The sequence below is a fragment of the Neofelis nebulosa genome, chromosome 2 (assembly GCF_028018385.1).
Source record: "Neofelis nebulosa isolate mNeoNeb1 chromosome 2, mNeoNeb1.pri, whole genome shotgun sequence".
NCBI lineage: Eukaryota > Metazoa > Chordata > Mammalia > Carnivora > Felidae > Neofelis > Neofelis nebulosa.
The window spans coordinates 43,204,122-43,222,142 of NC_080783.1; the positions used below are offsets into that span (position 1 = coordinate 43,204,122).

The 18,021-nt window shown below is 44.2% G+C and overlaps 1 protein-coding gene and 1 long non-coding RNA gene across 2 annotated transcripts; one reads left to right on the plus strand and one right to left on the minus strand.

Moving 5' to 3' along the window:
* Positions 1 to 797: 797 nt before the first annotated feature.
* On the plus strand, positions 798 to 14,338 carry CAVIN2 (caveolae associated protein 2). The gene is made up of 2 exons (XM_058710815.1): positions 798 to 1,603; positions 11,917 to 14,338. Exons 1-2 carry the CDS (start codon positions 1,121 to 1,123, stop codon positions 12,709 to 12,711), a joined length of 1,278 nt encoding a protein of 425 aa, XP_058566798.1. The 5' UTR covers positions 798 to 1,120; the 3' UTR covers positions 12,712 to 14,338.
* On the minus strand, positions 6,621 to 8,670 carry LOC131501100 (uncharacterized). Its single transcript, XR_009256632.1, has 3 exons — positions 8,447 to 8,670; positions 8,090 to 8,210; positions 6,621 to 7,908 (listed from the first exon to the last, which is right to left on the minus strand). It is a non-coding gene; the product is annotated as an uncharacterized LOC131501100 (long non-coding RNA).
* Positions 14,339 to 18,021: the final 3,683 nt, after the last annotated feature.

Sequence of the window (18,021 nt, forward strand, 5' to 3'; positions counted from 1 at the left end):
GTTTGTTTTTCCTTTTGCAATTTTACTTCTCCAAAGAAACTCTGTGTTTTAAAAACTAGTCATTCAAGGGGCGCCTGGGTGGCTCAGTCGGTTAAGCGTCCGACTTCGGCTCAGGTCACGATCTCACAGTCTGTGAGTTCGAGCCCCGCGTCGGGCTCTGGGCTGATGGCTCAGAGCCTGGAGCCTGCTTCCGATTCTGTGTGTGTCTCTCTCTCTGCCCCTCCCCCATTCATGCTCTGTCTCTGTCTCAAAAATAAATAAAAACGTTAAAAAAAAATTAAAAAAACCTAGTCATTCAAAAATTCACCTTCTACTACATGATAACCATCCGTAACAGCATGACATATTTGAATATTCCTTAAGTTCAGGCACTTGCAACTTATTTTGCACCCCCAACCACAAGAGTCATAAGAATTGGGCTACTTTCCTTGCCCTTATCAGGGTTACTTCCATCCACCTGAAAATTAAAAATTAACAGTGCAAGCTTGTCTGCAAGTACCTTTTAAACTTGGCCCCTCCCCATAGGACACCATTCCTTCTGCAGCCCACCAGTCCTTCTAGGGCAAGTGCAAACAATACTTTCTGTTACAATAACTTGTATGCAGGAACACACACACACACACACACACACACACACACACGCACACGCACATGAAGCAGTGTTTCATCTGTAGCAAAGCAGCCAGAGAAAAGTTTACTGGCTCTAGCCAATTGGAGGCTGTGGAGCTGAGCCAAATTAGCATGTTTTTCTCCGCCTCTAGATGAAGTCATGATTGAAACATGGCCTTGAACTTCTTTCATAAAGGGATAGAAGAGTAGGAAAGAAAAGCTAAACCTGCAGGAAAGTGCCCCGTGCCGAGGAGAACGCGGTTAGGAAGTGTGCGCCTGCTTCTGAACCCTGAGTGGTTCTCAGTTCTGTAACCTTCGCCTCCCACTGGGTGGAGTAGGGCTTTTAAGAGCAGCTGGAATGCAGTTCCCCTGATCAGTGTAGCCAGTTGTTGCCTGTCTGAACCTCTGCCAGTCCTGGAGAGCGGTGCTCTGAGCTCAAGCCAGCAGGCCTCTTTCTGCCCGCTCGCTGCCGTCCTTCTTGCCGGAGAAGAACGTTCCCACCTGTCCAGCCATGGGGGAGGACGCCGCCCAAGCTGAGAAGTTTCAGCACCCGGGGTCTGCCGTGTGGCAGGAGAAGCCAGCCAGCCCCAGCCTCGCGCCCTCTTCCACGCCGAGCCCCAGCCTGAACCTGGGGAGCACGGAGGAGGCCATCCGGGACAACTCGCAGGTGAACGCCGTCACGGTGCTCACGCTCCTGGACAAGCTGGTGAACATGCTGGATGCCGTGCAGGAGAACCAGCACAATATGGAGCAGCGGCAGATCAGCCTAGAGGGCTCCGTGAAGGGCATCCAGAACGACCTCACCAAGCTCTCCAAATACCAGGCCTCCACCAGCAACACAGTGAGCAAGCTGCTGGAGAAGTCCCGCAAGGTCAGCGCCCACACTCGCGCGGTCAAGGAGCGCATGGACAGGCAGAGCGCGCAGGTGAAGCGGCTGGAGAACAACCACGCCCAGCTCCTCAGGCGCAACCATTTCAAAGTGCTCATCTTCCAGGTCAGTGCCCCCTCCTCCTCCTCCTCCCGCCCAGCTGGGATTCCTCAGCCTTCGTGGCCTCAGTCAGCCTGGCTCTCACAGCCACTTCTACATCTGTCCTGCCTGTCAGGGATCCCACACACACCAGGCGTTGTCCCCATCCGCCTTCAGCAGTAGTGTGACCCCGCACCCGGGGGTGGGAATTTCTCAGGTCACGGCAGCCTAAACCCAAGGCAGTTGCCCCAGAGGTTAGTACGCCAGGCTCATTTGTTAGGGAGCACCTGGACCCACTCCATACAGGTTGGGATGGTGAGCAGGTGCGTGCACCCGAGTCAAATTCATGTGTCTCCTTGCATTATGAACTTGGGGCTCTGACTGCAGCTGTTAGCTGGACAGGGCATATTAATTCAGTGCCTGTTGATTATCTCATTTCCACAAAGAGTTAATCATCTGATTTTTTTTTTTAATCAAGAACTCAAATTCATGACTGCTTCTCTCTTTGTCTAAAGGCTGAGAATGTGTGAGAAGCTAACCAAGTATTGAAGACTGATTGCATTAGAATTGAACTAGTCTCTTCCTTTAAGATTCTTGTCACCAAAGCAATCTTTGTTATTTTCTGGCAAATAATGCACTAAAAATACAGAGCATAACTCTTTACAGATACACGAGGTATGCTTCTTATTGCTCAGAGAAGCCACAACTGTAAAATAAAAGCAGTGTTATCAGTTTTAGTTGCAAAGGCTAGTCTCGAATATTTTCTCTTTCCGATGGTTGCCTTAGAATAAAAAGGCCACTTAATTTTTTTTAATGCATCAATGATGCAGTTAATGTAGCAAGAGGGTATCTGGGGACAGGGAGGTTGCGTGGGGCTGTTGTTCCGCCAAGTGGTGGGCATTTGTGAATCCAAGGGTAGCCCTGCCCAAGGCTGGAAGTCCTTCCGCCCAATGGAACGCAGCCAACACAGAGCCCAGGAAGCAATTGCCATGCCTGCCCCAGGGCTGTCTCCTTGTGACCATGTGAATAGGAGAGGATTTCAAAGCTATGGAGGGGAGAGGCTATAACCAACTGTTTGATTGTGAAAGGCACACAAGAAGAGCCTTCATCTCCCAAGGGAGATTTAGAAATTGGAATTTAAGCCGAGGGAGCCTTCTTTTTTCTAAATGAATCTGCTCCGCCAAGTTAGAACCTAAGCCTCTTTCCCTCCTTAAAAGGAAAGACTCATCTGGCTGTTTTTTTGTCCTCCCCAAATTGCACTTGATGTAAAGCTTCAGGCAGCTGATGTCCTCCTATACCTTGCAGGCTTTTGCAGCCCAGACATTTTTTAGCCTTTAATGCAAATGGAATAGCTTTTCATGCACCAGATGAACTGAAAAGAGATACGGTGACTGTGCCTTTCTTAAGCCATATAAGATCCTTTACTTTATTAGCCTAAAAGATATTAGAAATCTCAGCTCTCAAGGCATTTCTAAATTAAATACTGATCTCCAAACAAAACCAAACATGTGCAGACATGTTTAAATCTGAGTCATCAAAGGAAATTTTCCTCCCTCCAGTATGAATCAGGGAGATTATCTCTTGTCCTCTATCCTCAGTTAAGGGAGGAAGAAGTATCTAGTAGAGGAAGATCATAATTTGTCGGGATCGGTTTATGTTTCATTTTGCCGCGGATGTTCTGTAGTTGTTGGAGGCAGGGACGGAAGAGATATGTGAGTAAAAATTCAAGAGAATGGTAAATCTGACATTTGAAAAAAACAACAGGTGGGGAACTTAAAGACTCAGGCTGCTGTTGAGCCATACCCCGGTCTCCTCTTTTGTCACATTGGATCGACAGGTGTGAAATTGCAGCCAGAAGTGGTCGGAATTCTCCAGAGAGTGAGTAAAAGGTGAAACAGGGGTGCGCAAGACCAAGGTGGAAGCTAAGAGAATCCAAAGCAACATATTCAGGCTCCATTCTGCGCCTCTTAACAAGCCGCCCCCAAGGACCTTTTTTTTTTTTTTTTTTTTTTTAAAGAGCAGGTTAGGAAGCAAGGACCTAAAGGCAAGGAACTGGAGCTTTCTTAAGCCATGTAAGGTCCTTTCGTAGCCTGAAGGATATTAGAAATCTCAACTCTCAAGACATCGTAAGGTGGTTATTTTGCAAAAACAAATGTGGATGCAGTCTCTTCATGGAGAGTTGTTCTTTCTCTTAAAGTAGGGGCTCGCAGGGTAGCAGTCATGCCAGTGGATGGAATACTAACTTGTGCTGGAGAGTGCTCCAGTCGAGGGGTTGGGGTTGAGAAGATCTATTTTGTCACATAGACACTGGTTCAAATGCTAGTTTCACCGCTTGCCAACTATGTGATCTTGTGCACATTTTGCAGCTTCTCCAAGCTTCTGTTTTCTCATCTGTACACTGAGGATATGAATAGGAGCAAAACATTTGTCAGCTCTTTTAGCAAGCCCTGCATGCTCTAAGTATCCTTCTGTGCATTCTCTCATTTGCCCTCAACTTACAGACGAGGAGGCTGCAATTCGAAGGTATCTATATCTTGTTTGAAGTTATTTAGTAACGTCAAGCAGTGAGGCGGGGATTTGAACTCACATATTGATTCCATGCTCTTAAACTTGGATGCTTTTCCCTTTGTATCTCTCACAGGGTGAGGAATAAATGCAATAACCTCTTTAAAATGGTTAGTGAGTTACATGGTGTAAGAACTCAAGGAATGGAAGCTATTCTTGGGTGGATCTGATATGCATTTACACAGTGAAGGTTATACTTTAGCTTATTTAGAAACATGGCTGCTGAGTGAAAACTGACCCCACCCTACTCGAGATCTGACAACAGCCAGGCCTATGCTTTTTAGATGGGACTCATTAAAAGCTACATACCTGCGCACGCACACACACACTCTCTTCCATTCCCTGCCATACGTCATATGGCAACTACCATGTCGAAATCAATATTATATCCCCGATACACCATGAGAGCAAAGGACTCTGCCCAAAGGGCCTACCCAAAATAGCCCCTTCTAGTGGCAGGCTTTACTGTGTGGCTGAGAGCGGGTGGGTGAGAGAGTAAGAAGGCAGAGGATACACGAGTTGCCACTCCATAGGTCATTTGTTGTTTTCAATCCCCTTGAATCCTATGCCAGACTTTCCTCTTCTAAATTCATTGGTTTTCTAATTCAAGACAAAAAAATGGGTGTGAAAATTTTATGTTTTTAATGTGTATTTATTTTTTAGAGACAGCGAGAGTGCAAATAGGGAAGGGGCACAGAGAGAGAGAGGGGGACCGAGGATCTGAAGCAGGCTCTCTGCTGATAGCAGTGACCCCAAATGCGGGGCTCGAACCCACGAACCGTGAGATCGTGACCTGAGCCGAAGTCAGACGCTGAACCAACTGAGCCACCCAGGCGCCCCTATGTGAAAAATTTTAAGACAAGAAAGTGAGGAAAGCAAATCTGTCACCTGGGCAGATGTAGCACTGTCATGTTTAGAAGATGAGGTTTCCAGTTTGTAAGGTCCTGTCATGTCCTCCAGAATCTGCAGGTGCTTTTTGGTTGTTGGTTGCTCGGTTGGTTTGTCTACTAGACACTTCAACGTTCGCATTTTATTTTTAATTCCAACTTTTGTCCTTAATTTGTCCTATTTAAAATGTGTTATTTATGCATTTCAATGTGTGCTGAACTTACAAGGTCGTTGTGGCTTTAAAGCCCCCTCCTACCTTTAGCAGTTACTTCAAATTATAGCCACTAGCACCTAAAACTCGAGAATAGTCATCTCCCTTTGAGTGATGAAGCAAATTGTAAAATCCTTGTTAAACTTAGCAGCTTTTCTTTTTATATATAGTTTTTAGGATAGCCTAAGATCAATGTTTGAACTCAAAATACTGTGACAGGACCCAGTGTAAATGAAATAAGACTGAAAGGGGTTGGTGATCAAAAAGCAAATGCTAAAAACTAACAAGACTCTTGCTTTGCCCATAAGCATGGCTATCTTTAACTAAAAATAGAGTTTACACAGAAAATCGGTGCATTTACCATTAAAAGGAAATTTTCTCTGTTGATTCATGAGCCTAGCATTTCACAGCTAACTGGCCCTGAGGGTGTGGCGCCCACTTATGCCTTAAGGTTCTAGTAATGATTATCCCGAAAAAGCGATGTGGGAATGGCTTCAAATCCAGGGAACGAAATGAGACTCCTCCTGGACAGCTTACACTTTCGTCCACATAAAATTGTGAAATTGGGTGAAAAGAGTAGAAGTTGGGTATTTGCTGTGGATACATTCGTAGAGAATCAGGCCTATAAATGTGTTCAAATAGTCATCATTTGGCTTCCTTCAATGAGATCAGAATTTTAGAACAGTGCTAAAAGTATAACATCTTCAGACTATTTTCAAGTTGATTTTTTTTTAAAGACTGTACTTTCTCTATCCAAAACCACTGCTCTGAAAACTGTTAAATTATTACAGACGTAGAAGAAATGGCAACATAGGAAATCAAAGACACCTTAATATGACAACTCACCATGTTCATGTCCCATTGATTAATGTTCCCATAATGGGATATCGGTTTTGATGCGCTCCTTATCCAGTGCCCTTTTAGTTTCTAAGACCAAATACTTGCTCTTATTGTTATTATTTACACTTATTGAATGTCAGCGCAGCCTCGGGCCTGTTAAGTGAATAACTGATTATTGTTTCTTCAAAAGAATCCATACTTTTTCTCATTTGTTAAAAAACTGGACTGTTTGTCAGATGCAGTCCTTCCAGGTAAATGTGGCCCCTTCCCTTGTTTTGCAAATCTGTGTCTGTTGGAATTGAGTGAAAAGCATTGTCCGGTGCAGCTCAGGTCCTGTGGTTTGAATCCTTGTACGAAACAAAGCATGTTTGGTGTTAGTGCTTTAGGAGATCGCGTCTACGATTTTTTAGTTATTGTTCATGGGATTTACATTAGTATCACAAAATCAAATATCTTGGAGCTGGAAAGTACCTTAATAATCATTTAGCTTAACTTCATTTTATATCAAAGAAACAGACGCCCAGAGAAAGTGACTAGCAAGGTTTCATTTTATTAATAATAGAAATTATAGAGTTGAACTGTAAAATGAGTAAAAACAAACACTGTATTCCCACTATGGCAAAGTTCATGCTTACTGGGTTTTCTGCGTCAGCTTTTAAATAATTCAGAATGATTTGTTTTGTTTTGGTTTTTGTTTTGTGTTTTTTTGCTTTTTTTTTTTTTTTTTTTGTGGGTAGCAAAGAATACCTAACCGGTGTGATCTTAAAAAAGAATTGAACCCTTGGTAACACTGAAAAATAATGAAACTTTTAAATCCTCCACAATGTGAAAGACTGCTCAGGGATTATAACTAATGCATTTTATTCTTATGACTTGCTGATTCTACCGACAGCTGCCTTAGGGGTGCAGTTCTAATCAATGGCTTTATCCACTTGGCAATCTATACCTCAGAAACACAAATTGGAGAAAACCATCAATGTGTAAAAGAGACCTATAAATCAGAATGTCAGGTGGGCATAGTTCCATTTTAATAACTAGTATTTAGAGATTATTGGATAAAGCATCCCATGGACACAAATTTATGGTCCTCATATCCCTCCAGGATGCCACCACATCCCTCTGGGTCTATGACAGGCTTCGCTCTTTTCGTCTAACAACAGGGATGATAAGTCTGTGACCCAAGAACACACTGCTGGCTTCTCTCCCCTTAGTCAAGCTTTTACGGTCGGCTTCCTTTTCTAACGCGAGTCATAGAATCTCCTTTAAAGCGTATGCATCTATATATGTGCAAAGATTTGCTTCCGCGAACTCCAACACAAGAAGTGCTCAGCGTGTTGGCAGGCTTCTCTGTGCTGGTATCTACATGCGCGACTGGGACAGCCAGTTCACGAGAATCAATAGAAATAGCAAACAAGCTGAAGTGTAAGGAAAAACGCCACTTCTGGAGAGTTCTTTCCTTCCTTTTCTCTTTAGCGCTGCAAGCACATCATTCATATAGGTTTGAAGTGTGCCGTTTAATTCTCCCTTCCTTTGAAAAACTCCTAAGGGTTCTTGTGAAAGGTCAGAACCCAGCGCAGCTGTGTCAGTGGCGGCCGAGTATCTTTTGGAAAATAAATCTGTAGAGCAAACTGTCAGCTGCTTCTGGGGGGGGCCTCTGCCGGGTAGAAGGGCCCCAGAAGTCAGCGCCAGCCCACGAGGGATTCTTGGTGCCCTGTTAGGGAGTCACAGGCCCTAAGCAGATCTATGAGTCACTAGCCCAGGTAAGCGGTGATAGAATGGAGGACGTAGAGTTGATCCTCCCCTGTGAAAGAGCTGTCAAGATTGGAATCTGTAAGAGAAAGCAGATCAGAACCATTACGACAGGAGGCTGAAGCGGCCGGAAGTGTCCCTTTCCCCGTAGACAGGTGAAGTCTCAAGTGTTTCCATGAGGCCTGTGTGAGAGGACTGAGCAGGGCACGTGCACAGGTCAGATTGGGTGCCTGTGGACCGTGTTGGTATAGAGGACGTACCGCCACGACATGCCAGTTGAATATCCGCCAGCAAAGCGCTTACGTTGTAGCCCGGCACGACGCGTACGTTCAGTTGAAACAAAAATGGAGATTTTTGAAGGGTGTCGGTATTTTGTTGCTTCTAAAACAAACAAAAACAAAACAAACAAACAAAAAAAACAGAGAGGAAAGGTAAGGCCTCCGTGTGCTTAGACATCCACCATTTCTGTGTGACAGGAAGGGGCTTGCCCTCAGACTGGATGCCATGAGCAGCCACAAAATAGATGCTGTCCAGTAGACAGAACACAACGAACTGCTCGAGCAATTAAAATGACAGCAGAAGCATAAAGCAGTTAGCCAAAAAAAGAGATATCTCACTCGTTCCCACTTTTGTAAAGACACAGCCAGCTCGTCTGGATTGTGTCTGTTCCCACTGGGTTTATTTTCATAGCCGGCGTTGAGAGCCCTCGTGTAAACGTCCCAGGCGCTGGATAGAAGAGTTCGGTGGTTTCCCACCGTCCCTCAGCTGCCCTCACGCGTGTGGTATCTACCACACAAGGCCGCTGCCTCCCCTGACAGCGCGCTCTCCTCAAACCTGTCCTTGACGGACATGTGCCGAGAGAGAGGGACAGGAGTCTCCCGCTCAACAGTAGCTGTGCTTTTGTAATAACAGACTTTACATTTAAGAAAAAAAACGCAGGATTGCTGAATTCTTTCGGAAGCACGGTCAATATGTCTACCTTTTTGTTAAGGTTGAAGAAAGGGACGTTAGCAGGGTATTCCTGTGATTACCCGGAGAGATTAAGGCATACGAGTTGTACCTTTTCTCTGGGAACCAAGGCTTATTTTTGTAGTTTCCCCTGAATTTCTGCTTCCTTCACTGAGGACTTAACTTTTCACTGAGTTCTTAGTTTCTTCCTTTCCTGCAGGCAGCTCCTGTCAAACCCTCCCAAGCCTTTTGTCAAACCCCAGGAGTAATTTTGCTTCTGGACCAAGCATCAGGGCCTTAGCTGTTGCTGTAGTCGGCCTCCCTGTCAGTAATGCTCATCCACTGAGAATAACCTCCTTCCTTAGAAACGGAAACCGCAGCGTCCCTTAGGCCTCGGTTCTCATTTCCCAGTGGCAGCAGCAGTCACCGAACTTCCTTAGAAGAGCAAAACCCGTTCTTTTGTAGTCCTCAGGCCTACCCAGCGGAGGGGCAATTTCTATTCCGGCCACTCTCTCAAGGCTTTCTTAGAAAGCCACCTTAACCACCATGTGTTCATTCAATAAATAGCTGTTGAGCTGCCAGGAACTATTGTGACGGGGGCACAACAGTGAACAATAGACCCAAATTGCCACCCTCATGGGGAGTACGTGCCAGCAAGATAGAGGCAAGTTGAGACTTGAAACATGGGAAAGTTGCTCTCTGGAAAAGTCGAGGTCATAAATGACTCGTGGGAATGCCATGTTTCTTTCCGATTTTTTTTACTTGGTCCGTCGTACTATGTTCCTGACCGTCTTTATGACATTAAAAATGGGTGGTTGTGGAGAGGGCTTTGGGAAACAGAATCTGTGATTTCTTTACTCTAACAAAGGTTCTATATAACCACATTTTCTATTAACCTCTATCCAAGATGTTATCCTTTGTTTCTAACCAATTTATGGAATGGACTGTGGTATGAGTGTATGTGCAAAAGAGGGAGACACGGGGCTGTATTTTTTCCAGAATAGCGTAACTATTCCGTTCAGTGGTTAATAAGGAGAGGGACTTCTAGGGGCGCCTGGGTGGCGCAGTCGGTTAAGCGTCCGACTTCAGCCAGGTCACGATCTCGCGGTCCGTGAGTTCGAGCCCCGCGTCAGGCTCTGGGCTGATGGCTCGGAGCCTGGAGCCTGTTTCCGATTCTGTGTCTCCCTCTCTCTCTGCCCCTCCCCCGTTCATGCTCTGTCTCTCTCTGTCCCAAAAATAAATAAAAAACGTTGAAAAAAAAAATTAAAAAAAAAAAAAAAGGAGAGGGACTTCTAGGTTTCTCTGTATCAAAACTTTGTTCATTTAGTTTCTGTAGGCAAAAAGTTAAGAAATATGCAGGTACACTCTTAGAATATGTGTTTGACCCTAACCCCAATGTCACTGACTTTTCAATCAATTAAAAGAAGGGAAATTCTTACTGTTAACATGAACCTCACCTGAAGTCTAGATCCCAGACAGACTTGTAAATGCACAAAATCCAGTTATGTTTCAAACTGGGAATTTACTGGGCAGTCCACTGTATAATCTGGTAAGGTTGAAGCTAAGGAGGAAGTGGGGCTCTGAAGCCTGGCCCACCTTGGCATTCCTACAGAACCCCGAGTGTCCCTGGGAGTGTGGTTTGAAAGTTGCTAATCGAGGTCAAGTCCTCTTGTTCATATTTGGGAGAAACTGAGACCCAAGGAGATCAAATAATTTGCTGAAAGCCACACAGGCACTCAGCAGTACAGTAAAGACTGAGACTCAGGCTTCTGTTACACGTTCTTTCCACTGTGCTGGTTCTTTTGATGAAAATGTGAAGACACCTTGCTGGCCAGCTCTCATTTTCCAATATTCAAAGAAAAATTTTAAAAAAGAAAGGGATTCCTTGGGCCCCTGGGTGGCTCAGTCAGTTAAGTGTCCAACTTTGGCTCAGGTCACGATCTCACAGCTCATGAGTTCGAGCCCCGCGTGGGGTTCTGTTCTGACAGCTCAGAGCCTGGAGCCTGCTTTGGATTCTGTGTCTCCCTCTGTCTCTGCCCCTCCCCTGCTCACATTCTCTCTCTCTCTCTCTCAAAAATAGATACACAGTAAAAAAAATTAAAAATTAAAATGAAAAAAAAAAAGGGATTCCTGTTCTGTGTGACCCAAGCTACCTGAAAGCAAATCCACCCACTTAGAAGAAGTGGAACACCATTGCCCTTGAACTCTGGAGGCAAGTTCTCAGGCTCTGCTCCCTGAGACACAGAGAGGGTCAGACCTTTGCCTCTGTGTCCACAAACTGAGGGAAGAGGTATGCTGGGAATAGTGCAGGGAAAGGGACAGATTCCTGAGCTTCTGTCCTCACTCTTAGCTCTAGGTGGGGGATCTAAGTATTCTTGTCCAAGGAAGCCCTGTTTAACAAGAGAGCCTTGATAAGCTGCTTCAGAGACCTCCCTTGCTCCTCTAAGAATGGCCATGGTATGCGTCCTGTCCTTATTAATGCCCACATAGGATATCCTGAACTGCAGGGCTTCATGGGTGAGCCCCCAGTGAGGCTGGCCCTGCCTTCTCTTACACTAAAATCATGTCATCAGAAAAATTAGTGTGCACTTCTGAATAGATACCAAGGTTGACCACACTTTTCCTTCTGATTCCTAGCGGGGGAGGAAACCTGATCAAGGCTTTACATGGTGCCTGACTCTTGAGGACTTCCCAGTTCTCTCCTTTGCCCCCATCTTTTATCTTCTAACTCCACCTCCAGTGGGATTTTGACAGGAGCAGAGCCACCTGACCTTAAAGGAAGATGGGAGACAGAGGCCTCTTGGGTTCACAGTAACTTACTTTAGCTCCTTTATCTAGGCAACTTCCTGGTCTGTCAGAGCCACAACCCACTTCCTCCCCTGCCCGTCACTGATAGAGTCCTTGTCATCTGCCCTCATAATATTCCCAATAAGCATCCCTTGCCCTTATCCAGCCTCGGGGGAATGACTTGACCAGTTTAGAATTCACTCTTCATATTCTAGAAAACTGAAGCCACAAACGTGTGGTTTCTGTCATCCCCGTGTGCCAGAAAGATACACACTGCAAATGACAGCAGCTCAGGACCGTTTGTAACATCTGTTATTAACATGAAATCTATCTACATTGTCCATCTTTTCAGGAAGAAAATGAGATCCCTGCCAGTGTGTTTGTGAAAGAGCCAGTTTCCAGCCCAGCGGAAGAGAAGGAGGAGCTTGCTGATGAAAACAAGTCCTTGGAGGAAACCTTGCACACGGTGGACCTCTCATCAGATGATGAATTGCCCCACGATGAGGAGACCCTGGAAGACAGTGCAGAGGAAAAGATGGAAGAAAGCAGGGCAGAGAAAATAAAAAGATCCAGCCTCCGGAAAGTAGATAGCCTCAAGAAAGCGTTTTCTCGCCAGAACATCGAGAAAAAAATGAACAAGCTGGGGACAAAGATCGTGTCTGTAGAGAGGAGAGAGAAGATTAAGAAATCTCTCACTTCCAATCACCAGAAAATATCCTCAGGGAAAAGCTCCCCCTTCAAGGTTTCTCCCCTCACTTTTGGCCGGAAGAAAGTCCGAGAGGGAGAAGGCCCTGCAGAAAATGAGACCAAGTCAGAAGACACGCCTAGCAGCGAGCAGATGCCAGATGACCACGAGGAGAGCTCATTTGCAGAGGGTCTTTCTGAAGCGTCCATCACCGGTGCCCTGGTGGAAGGCAAGAGCAAGGAGGAGGATGCAGAGAGGGAGGCCTCCAGAGGGAGTAACTCGGGCAGGGATAGCAACATCGACTTGACAATTGTGGAAGATGAAGAGGAGGAGTCGGTGGCCCTGGAACAAGCGCAGAAGATTCGCTACGAGGGAGGCTACCTGCTGACCTCTGAGGATGCAGAGCAGTCGGATGCAAGCCCGGGCCAGCCTGCCGTGCTCCAGGTGGACCAGACCGCCTAAACGCGCGGCCTGCCGGGCCCGGCCTGTGCTTCCGTTCCGGCGGGTAACCAGAGTCTGGAAACAAAGCCCTACACATGTCCGCACTACCCACTCACTACCGTGTTGTTGTCCAAGCAGCCCTCACTCACTCCATAGGAGCAGCGCACAGATGGACCAAGATCTACTATGAAGGCGACCTGTCAGGAGCGTCGCTTCCAACTTGTTCTTCGGTTCTATTTTTGTAGAATTTCTCCAAGATGGCATGGAAGAAGAGAAGGGGCAGCTGCAAAACGCTGACCAATCTGGCTTAGTTAGAAAAACCAGAGGCTACTTGAGATACTAGTCATGAGATGGGATTCATTTCTTGTCATTCCATAGGCTTGCCAAATAGTGTACCAGCGCTATGTTGAATTTCCACTGAACTCTGTGAAGCTAATTATTGTATTTCAAGTGTGCGATATATAATATACATATGTATTTAAGCTAAGGACATACCTACTTTATATTATAAGAAAAAAACACACACTTTTTAAAAGAGGTAGAAGAGACAGTCTGGTCGCTTATTCACTTAATAGAAACCAATGTTTTAACTTCAAATGAAAACATTGAAAGACTGTAATATTCAGCTAATCAAGTAAGATCTAGGAAAGTCAGGACTATCAGAAAAAGACAACTAAGAGGGAGAAGTTGGAAAATAAGAGAAACAGGAAGGAAGGAATGCCAAAGAGAATGAAGGCCTAGAAAAGCCATGCACTTAGAAGTAAAATATTTACTGTATTAACTCAAGTACTCTTTTCCTTAAATAACAATTCTAAAGAGTTTCATATATCCTTGAACAACATGTTATATCTTCACAATATTTTTATCTCCTAATATTTTCAAATAATATAAAAATATAGTTTACTGTGTTAAAGCTGCATTTTGCTTAATAAATAAAAGACATTACAGATCTTTCACCAAGGAGGTTTAAAAGGATGCCGTGTCTTTAACACCGGAACGAACATAAATCTCTGAAATTAATATGTACTGGCTTTTGTAGGGAGTTCGATCAGACGACTCTTTCATGCTTTCCAAATTTAAAATGACCTTTACACCCCAAATGATGTAATGTAGGTGTGTAAGATGTCAAAAGCAACAGGTTTGAGAAGGGAAGGGTTGTTTTTCCTTTTGTATATGATGGTAATTTCATTCTAGGTCATATTTTATTTATATATTAATTTCACAGAATATTAATAGGATTCTTCCAAAAGCATGCTAGTGTTTATGTATCTGTGCACCCTTATTCGGCCGGGATAATTTTTACTCCGGTCTAATGTTATACTAAAACATTGCTTTCTCTATTTTTGATTACAGAATGCTAATGTTTTGAGAACACGACTAAATTATAGTGTAGAGGCAATTGTGCCAGGGAACAAATTCCCTACCTTTAGTGTGTACCACTCACTATAAGTAACCTGACAAATATAAGTAACCCAAGACAGTATTAACAAACAATGCTTTGTTTCCTAAAAGGAAAAACAGGCTCAAGGTATTGATAGCCTAACCTATACAGCTGTGTCCCTATTTGCCGTAATGTACCTCAAACATTAGATTGTTGAACTAACGATGGCTGTGTTAAAGAAGACTAAATAAACCAGAGCATGAAAAGTGTGTAACGATGTCCGTTTTTTCGGCAGAGCAATTTTAGAACAAGCAGAAAGAATTGATTTGTAAACTCTCCTCCAAACGTAGCTGTGATGTCGATTGTCTCGGTCTTGATGTCCCCTATTAACTCTGCTTTCTTTTCCCCCTGATCTCATTTAGAAATCCAGGTCTCGTTCTTCAAGTTTAACTTTCTTGACATCACCTTGCCAGCTCTGGAGAGCATCTGAATTTATTGCGGCAGCTTGATAAATTTGATAGTTCCATCTGCATTTTTATTGTTTGGTACCAGATCTTATAATACCTTAAGTAGCCCTGCAAACATGAATTTATTGAACTGTGCATTCAGTTTATTCACACAGATAAACCTTTGTCTTCGGCAGAACCGTGGACTGGGTAGAAGACTTAATTTCACTCCGGGACCTAAGCATGCCTGTTTAACCTTTATGAAGTTACTGTCACTTCTTGCAGTCAGAGTTGGGGGATCCAGGACTAATGTGATGTTTACATTTCCTTTCCAAAAATGCTGCTGCCGTTTGTTCCTATAAACTATCTGCATGTCAGTGAAAAGCTATCCTTAAATCTTTTTAGATTTTACTGACAAACGTTTATTCTATGTTCCAAATTCAAAGCATTACGATTCTAAGCAATAAAGCAGTGAATGAGGCCAGATCATTGTTGGAAAACACATACTATAGGGATTAGAGGAAGCAGCAGTTGAGGAAATGGAAGCTATTTATTCTGAATTATTGTTGAATTATTTGCATACCGGTGAGGCTAAAAAGTCCCCAAATTCGATATGTCTTCTTTCCACCCACCCAATAACCCATCCCTAACTTTATGTGCCTGGAGCTCAAGAGCTGGATTAGTTTTCCCCCAAAGATTGGTTATGCATTAATAAGCACTGAGATCCATATCTCAGAAATATAATTCAGGAGTAAGAAGCGTCTATTACATGGATCACAAATCTCACAGAGATATAGCAAAGATGTCACTTTACTACAAGATTTTATTTTTAAAATATACAGACATATATATTCCAACAGGAATATTTTCCTCTTTCCACTTAGGCATCTAGTACATGGCTGAATTTCATCTTATACGTGAAAAGACCCACACTGAGGCCAGTTGTGCACAAAATAAAAACTTTTCACATGCATTGTGTGATAACCCAAAATACTCCTGGTTTTGGCACTGCTCGTGCGTTTGAGTCCACTATCAAGAGACTAGGGGCTCCTTCAATATAGCCAAGCTCCTAGTGTAAGTAAAGGTTATAATGAAAGTCATTTCCTGCATTAAGACACGAATGCCCAAGCCCAGTTAATTCTTGCTTGAAAGTTTGTTTACTGCCCTACAGCCCAGGTCTAAATGATTTTATGTTGGAGACTGGGAGTCTGAGGGATCGAGGTACAGGTAGCAATCATTATTAACAGTTCCATAGCAACCACGAATCTTTTTCTAAAAACCAAGGCTGTGACACTGCAGAGCAAGTTTCCGAAGACACTGGCATTGTGACCTTTGTATTCTGCCCGATCTGGGCATCCACATAAAGACTTGTGCAGCCAGGAACTCATTCCTAAAGAGAACAGGCAGTAACTCACATTATTACATTATTACATCCTTAAGATGCATCCTTCTTATTTTTGTTTTAACCACCGCATCATCCTGCAGTATTCGAAACTACAATTATTTTTAATTCTTCACACAAACTGCCCCAATTAAGAAGCCACACTTTTAGCAAAATAACTTGACATTCATCCCTGTCAAGACTTTGCACCGTAAGGTTGATTCATTAAATACATACTGGGCAATGCAACTATTTGCTACAACTCTTAGTGTCCAAAGCAGTAAGGCACAAGCATCAGGGAGAGGGAGCCAACATTTCTACCAGCTCACTTTAATGCCAGGCTAGGTACTCGTGGGGTCAGCAGTGCTGTGCCCCGACCACATGCTGAGCACAAGCACCCTCTCATTTAATCACACAAATCCTATTAGGACGGTACCGTTGGTTTGTTTTGTTTTTTTTTTTTTTTTGCAGCTGAAACTCTTCAATTTAATTTACTCCAATGAGTAAGATGGAGGGAGGGGGGATCTCCAGAGTCCGTAACAGCCCTAAGTTCTCACTCGTGTTAGAATTTATTCTTCCTTTGAAGTTCACAAAATTAAAAGACTTGTGCAAGTTTATGTAACTTCTGAATGTCAGAATCGGTGCTTCACCCCAGTCTGAAATCTATGCTGCTGCCAAGACAGATGCCTAACGATATCACCCAACTGTGCTTAATTATGAATCACTTTACAAGCGCTCAGATGGTATAGTATTAACTTCATTTATCGTCCCTTATACGGCATCAGGTACAGCTGCACTTTATAAATGATTTTGGTGATTGTCATTCCGAGGCTAAGGAAAAAACAGCTCCCGGTTCCCGGGGAGCCGTGGAGAGACTATTATTCAGGTCTGCTGAGGCCACAGAGGGGCTCCTAAGCTCCTTGGTATCGACCATTGTCAGTAGCCGCAAGGCTCACTTTGGGCATGGTTTAATAAGGGCAAGCTGTCAACAAAGATAGGTACTGGAATCAGCTTATTCAAAGACGGCACAAGTCTGCCTCAAAATCTTTAAGTAAAAGCAGTCATATCCCTGTGCCCTGCTAGAGAAATTGCTAGCATCGTCCCTGCCTGCACACATCCTCTCATAGGCTGAAGAAATGAGCAAATATCCGATCAGCATGGGGCGTTGGGGGAGTGTGGAGGTTCAAGAAATAGGGTGAATATTGAGGACATAGAAACCTAGCCTCTGAATATAATGCCTACAAAATCATCTTCTTGAGGAAAACAGGAGCTAGGCCACACAAATGTTGGCGTCTCCATTTCTTCGGGCAAGCAAACGAGGAAAACCCCCCAGGCCAGCTCTCAGTCACCAAGATGTATGCTGCAGGCAGCAGCTTCTTCCAAAGGCTTTGAAAGTGGGCACAAACTCAAATGCCCATGGGGCTCACGCATGAGTAAAATGATTCGAGGTGGTGGCACCAGTTGAGGCAAACTTGTCACCTGTGGGCATGATGGGGCACCCTTATCGTATGTCCAGAGGCAGTCAAGAAAGGCCCAAATTCTGCTATCCTTTTATCATGAAAACCTCCTGGCTTTTCACTGTTGGCAACTAGCTCAAATCATTTTAAGTATTGTGCGAGCCAGTCACGACTGTCCGCTGCCTGGATGCAGTGTAGACACAGACCATCAGTTTCTGACTCCTGCCCCACAGAGAGGCACTCTATGTGCCCGACTCCTGTCCCTGTCCTGAGGCACACACAGAATAGAAAGCTAGTAGTAACTGGATTGGATTTGCCTCGAGAAGAAGCACAAAAACCTTCTTAGGGAAATACAAAACACAAAAATCACCTCGCCAGAACATGTAAGGAGTGTTTTCTGGCTTCCTAGTGAGTGTGTGGAAAGATCGCCCTGATGCTGCGTAGTTAATGTAACAAGGAGACAGTCGCCAATCACACTGAAAGATGGCTATACGTTCTCTAATGGGAAAGCACCACTTCTTGTTCTCCGAGTTGCCAGCTACCTGTGGGCTACCTGCAGACCTCTTGGGTGTCTAACGGGTTTAGTATTTTTGGTAAACTAAGCATAGGATATGAGTATCCCATTTCTAAGTTCCATTTAAAGAATACCTACTCCTGTCAATAACC

What these genes read in the sequence shown, in the direction of transcription:
- CAVIN2 (XM_058710815.1), top strand. Translation starts at nt 1,121, where the DNA reads ATGGGGGAGGACGCCGCCCAAGCTGAGAAGTTTCAGCACCCGGGGTCT. An exon ending in TCAAAGTGCTCATCTTCCAG is followed by an intron (nt 1,604 to 11,916) that starts GTCAGTGCCCCC and finishes CCATCTTTTCAG; the next exon opens with GAAGAAAATGAGATCCCTGC.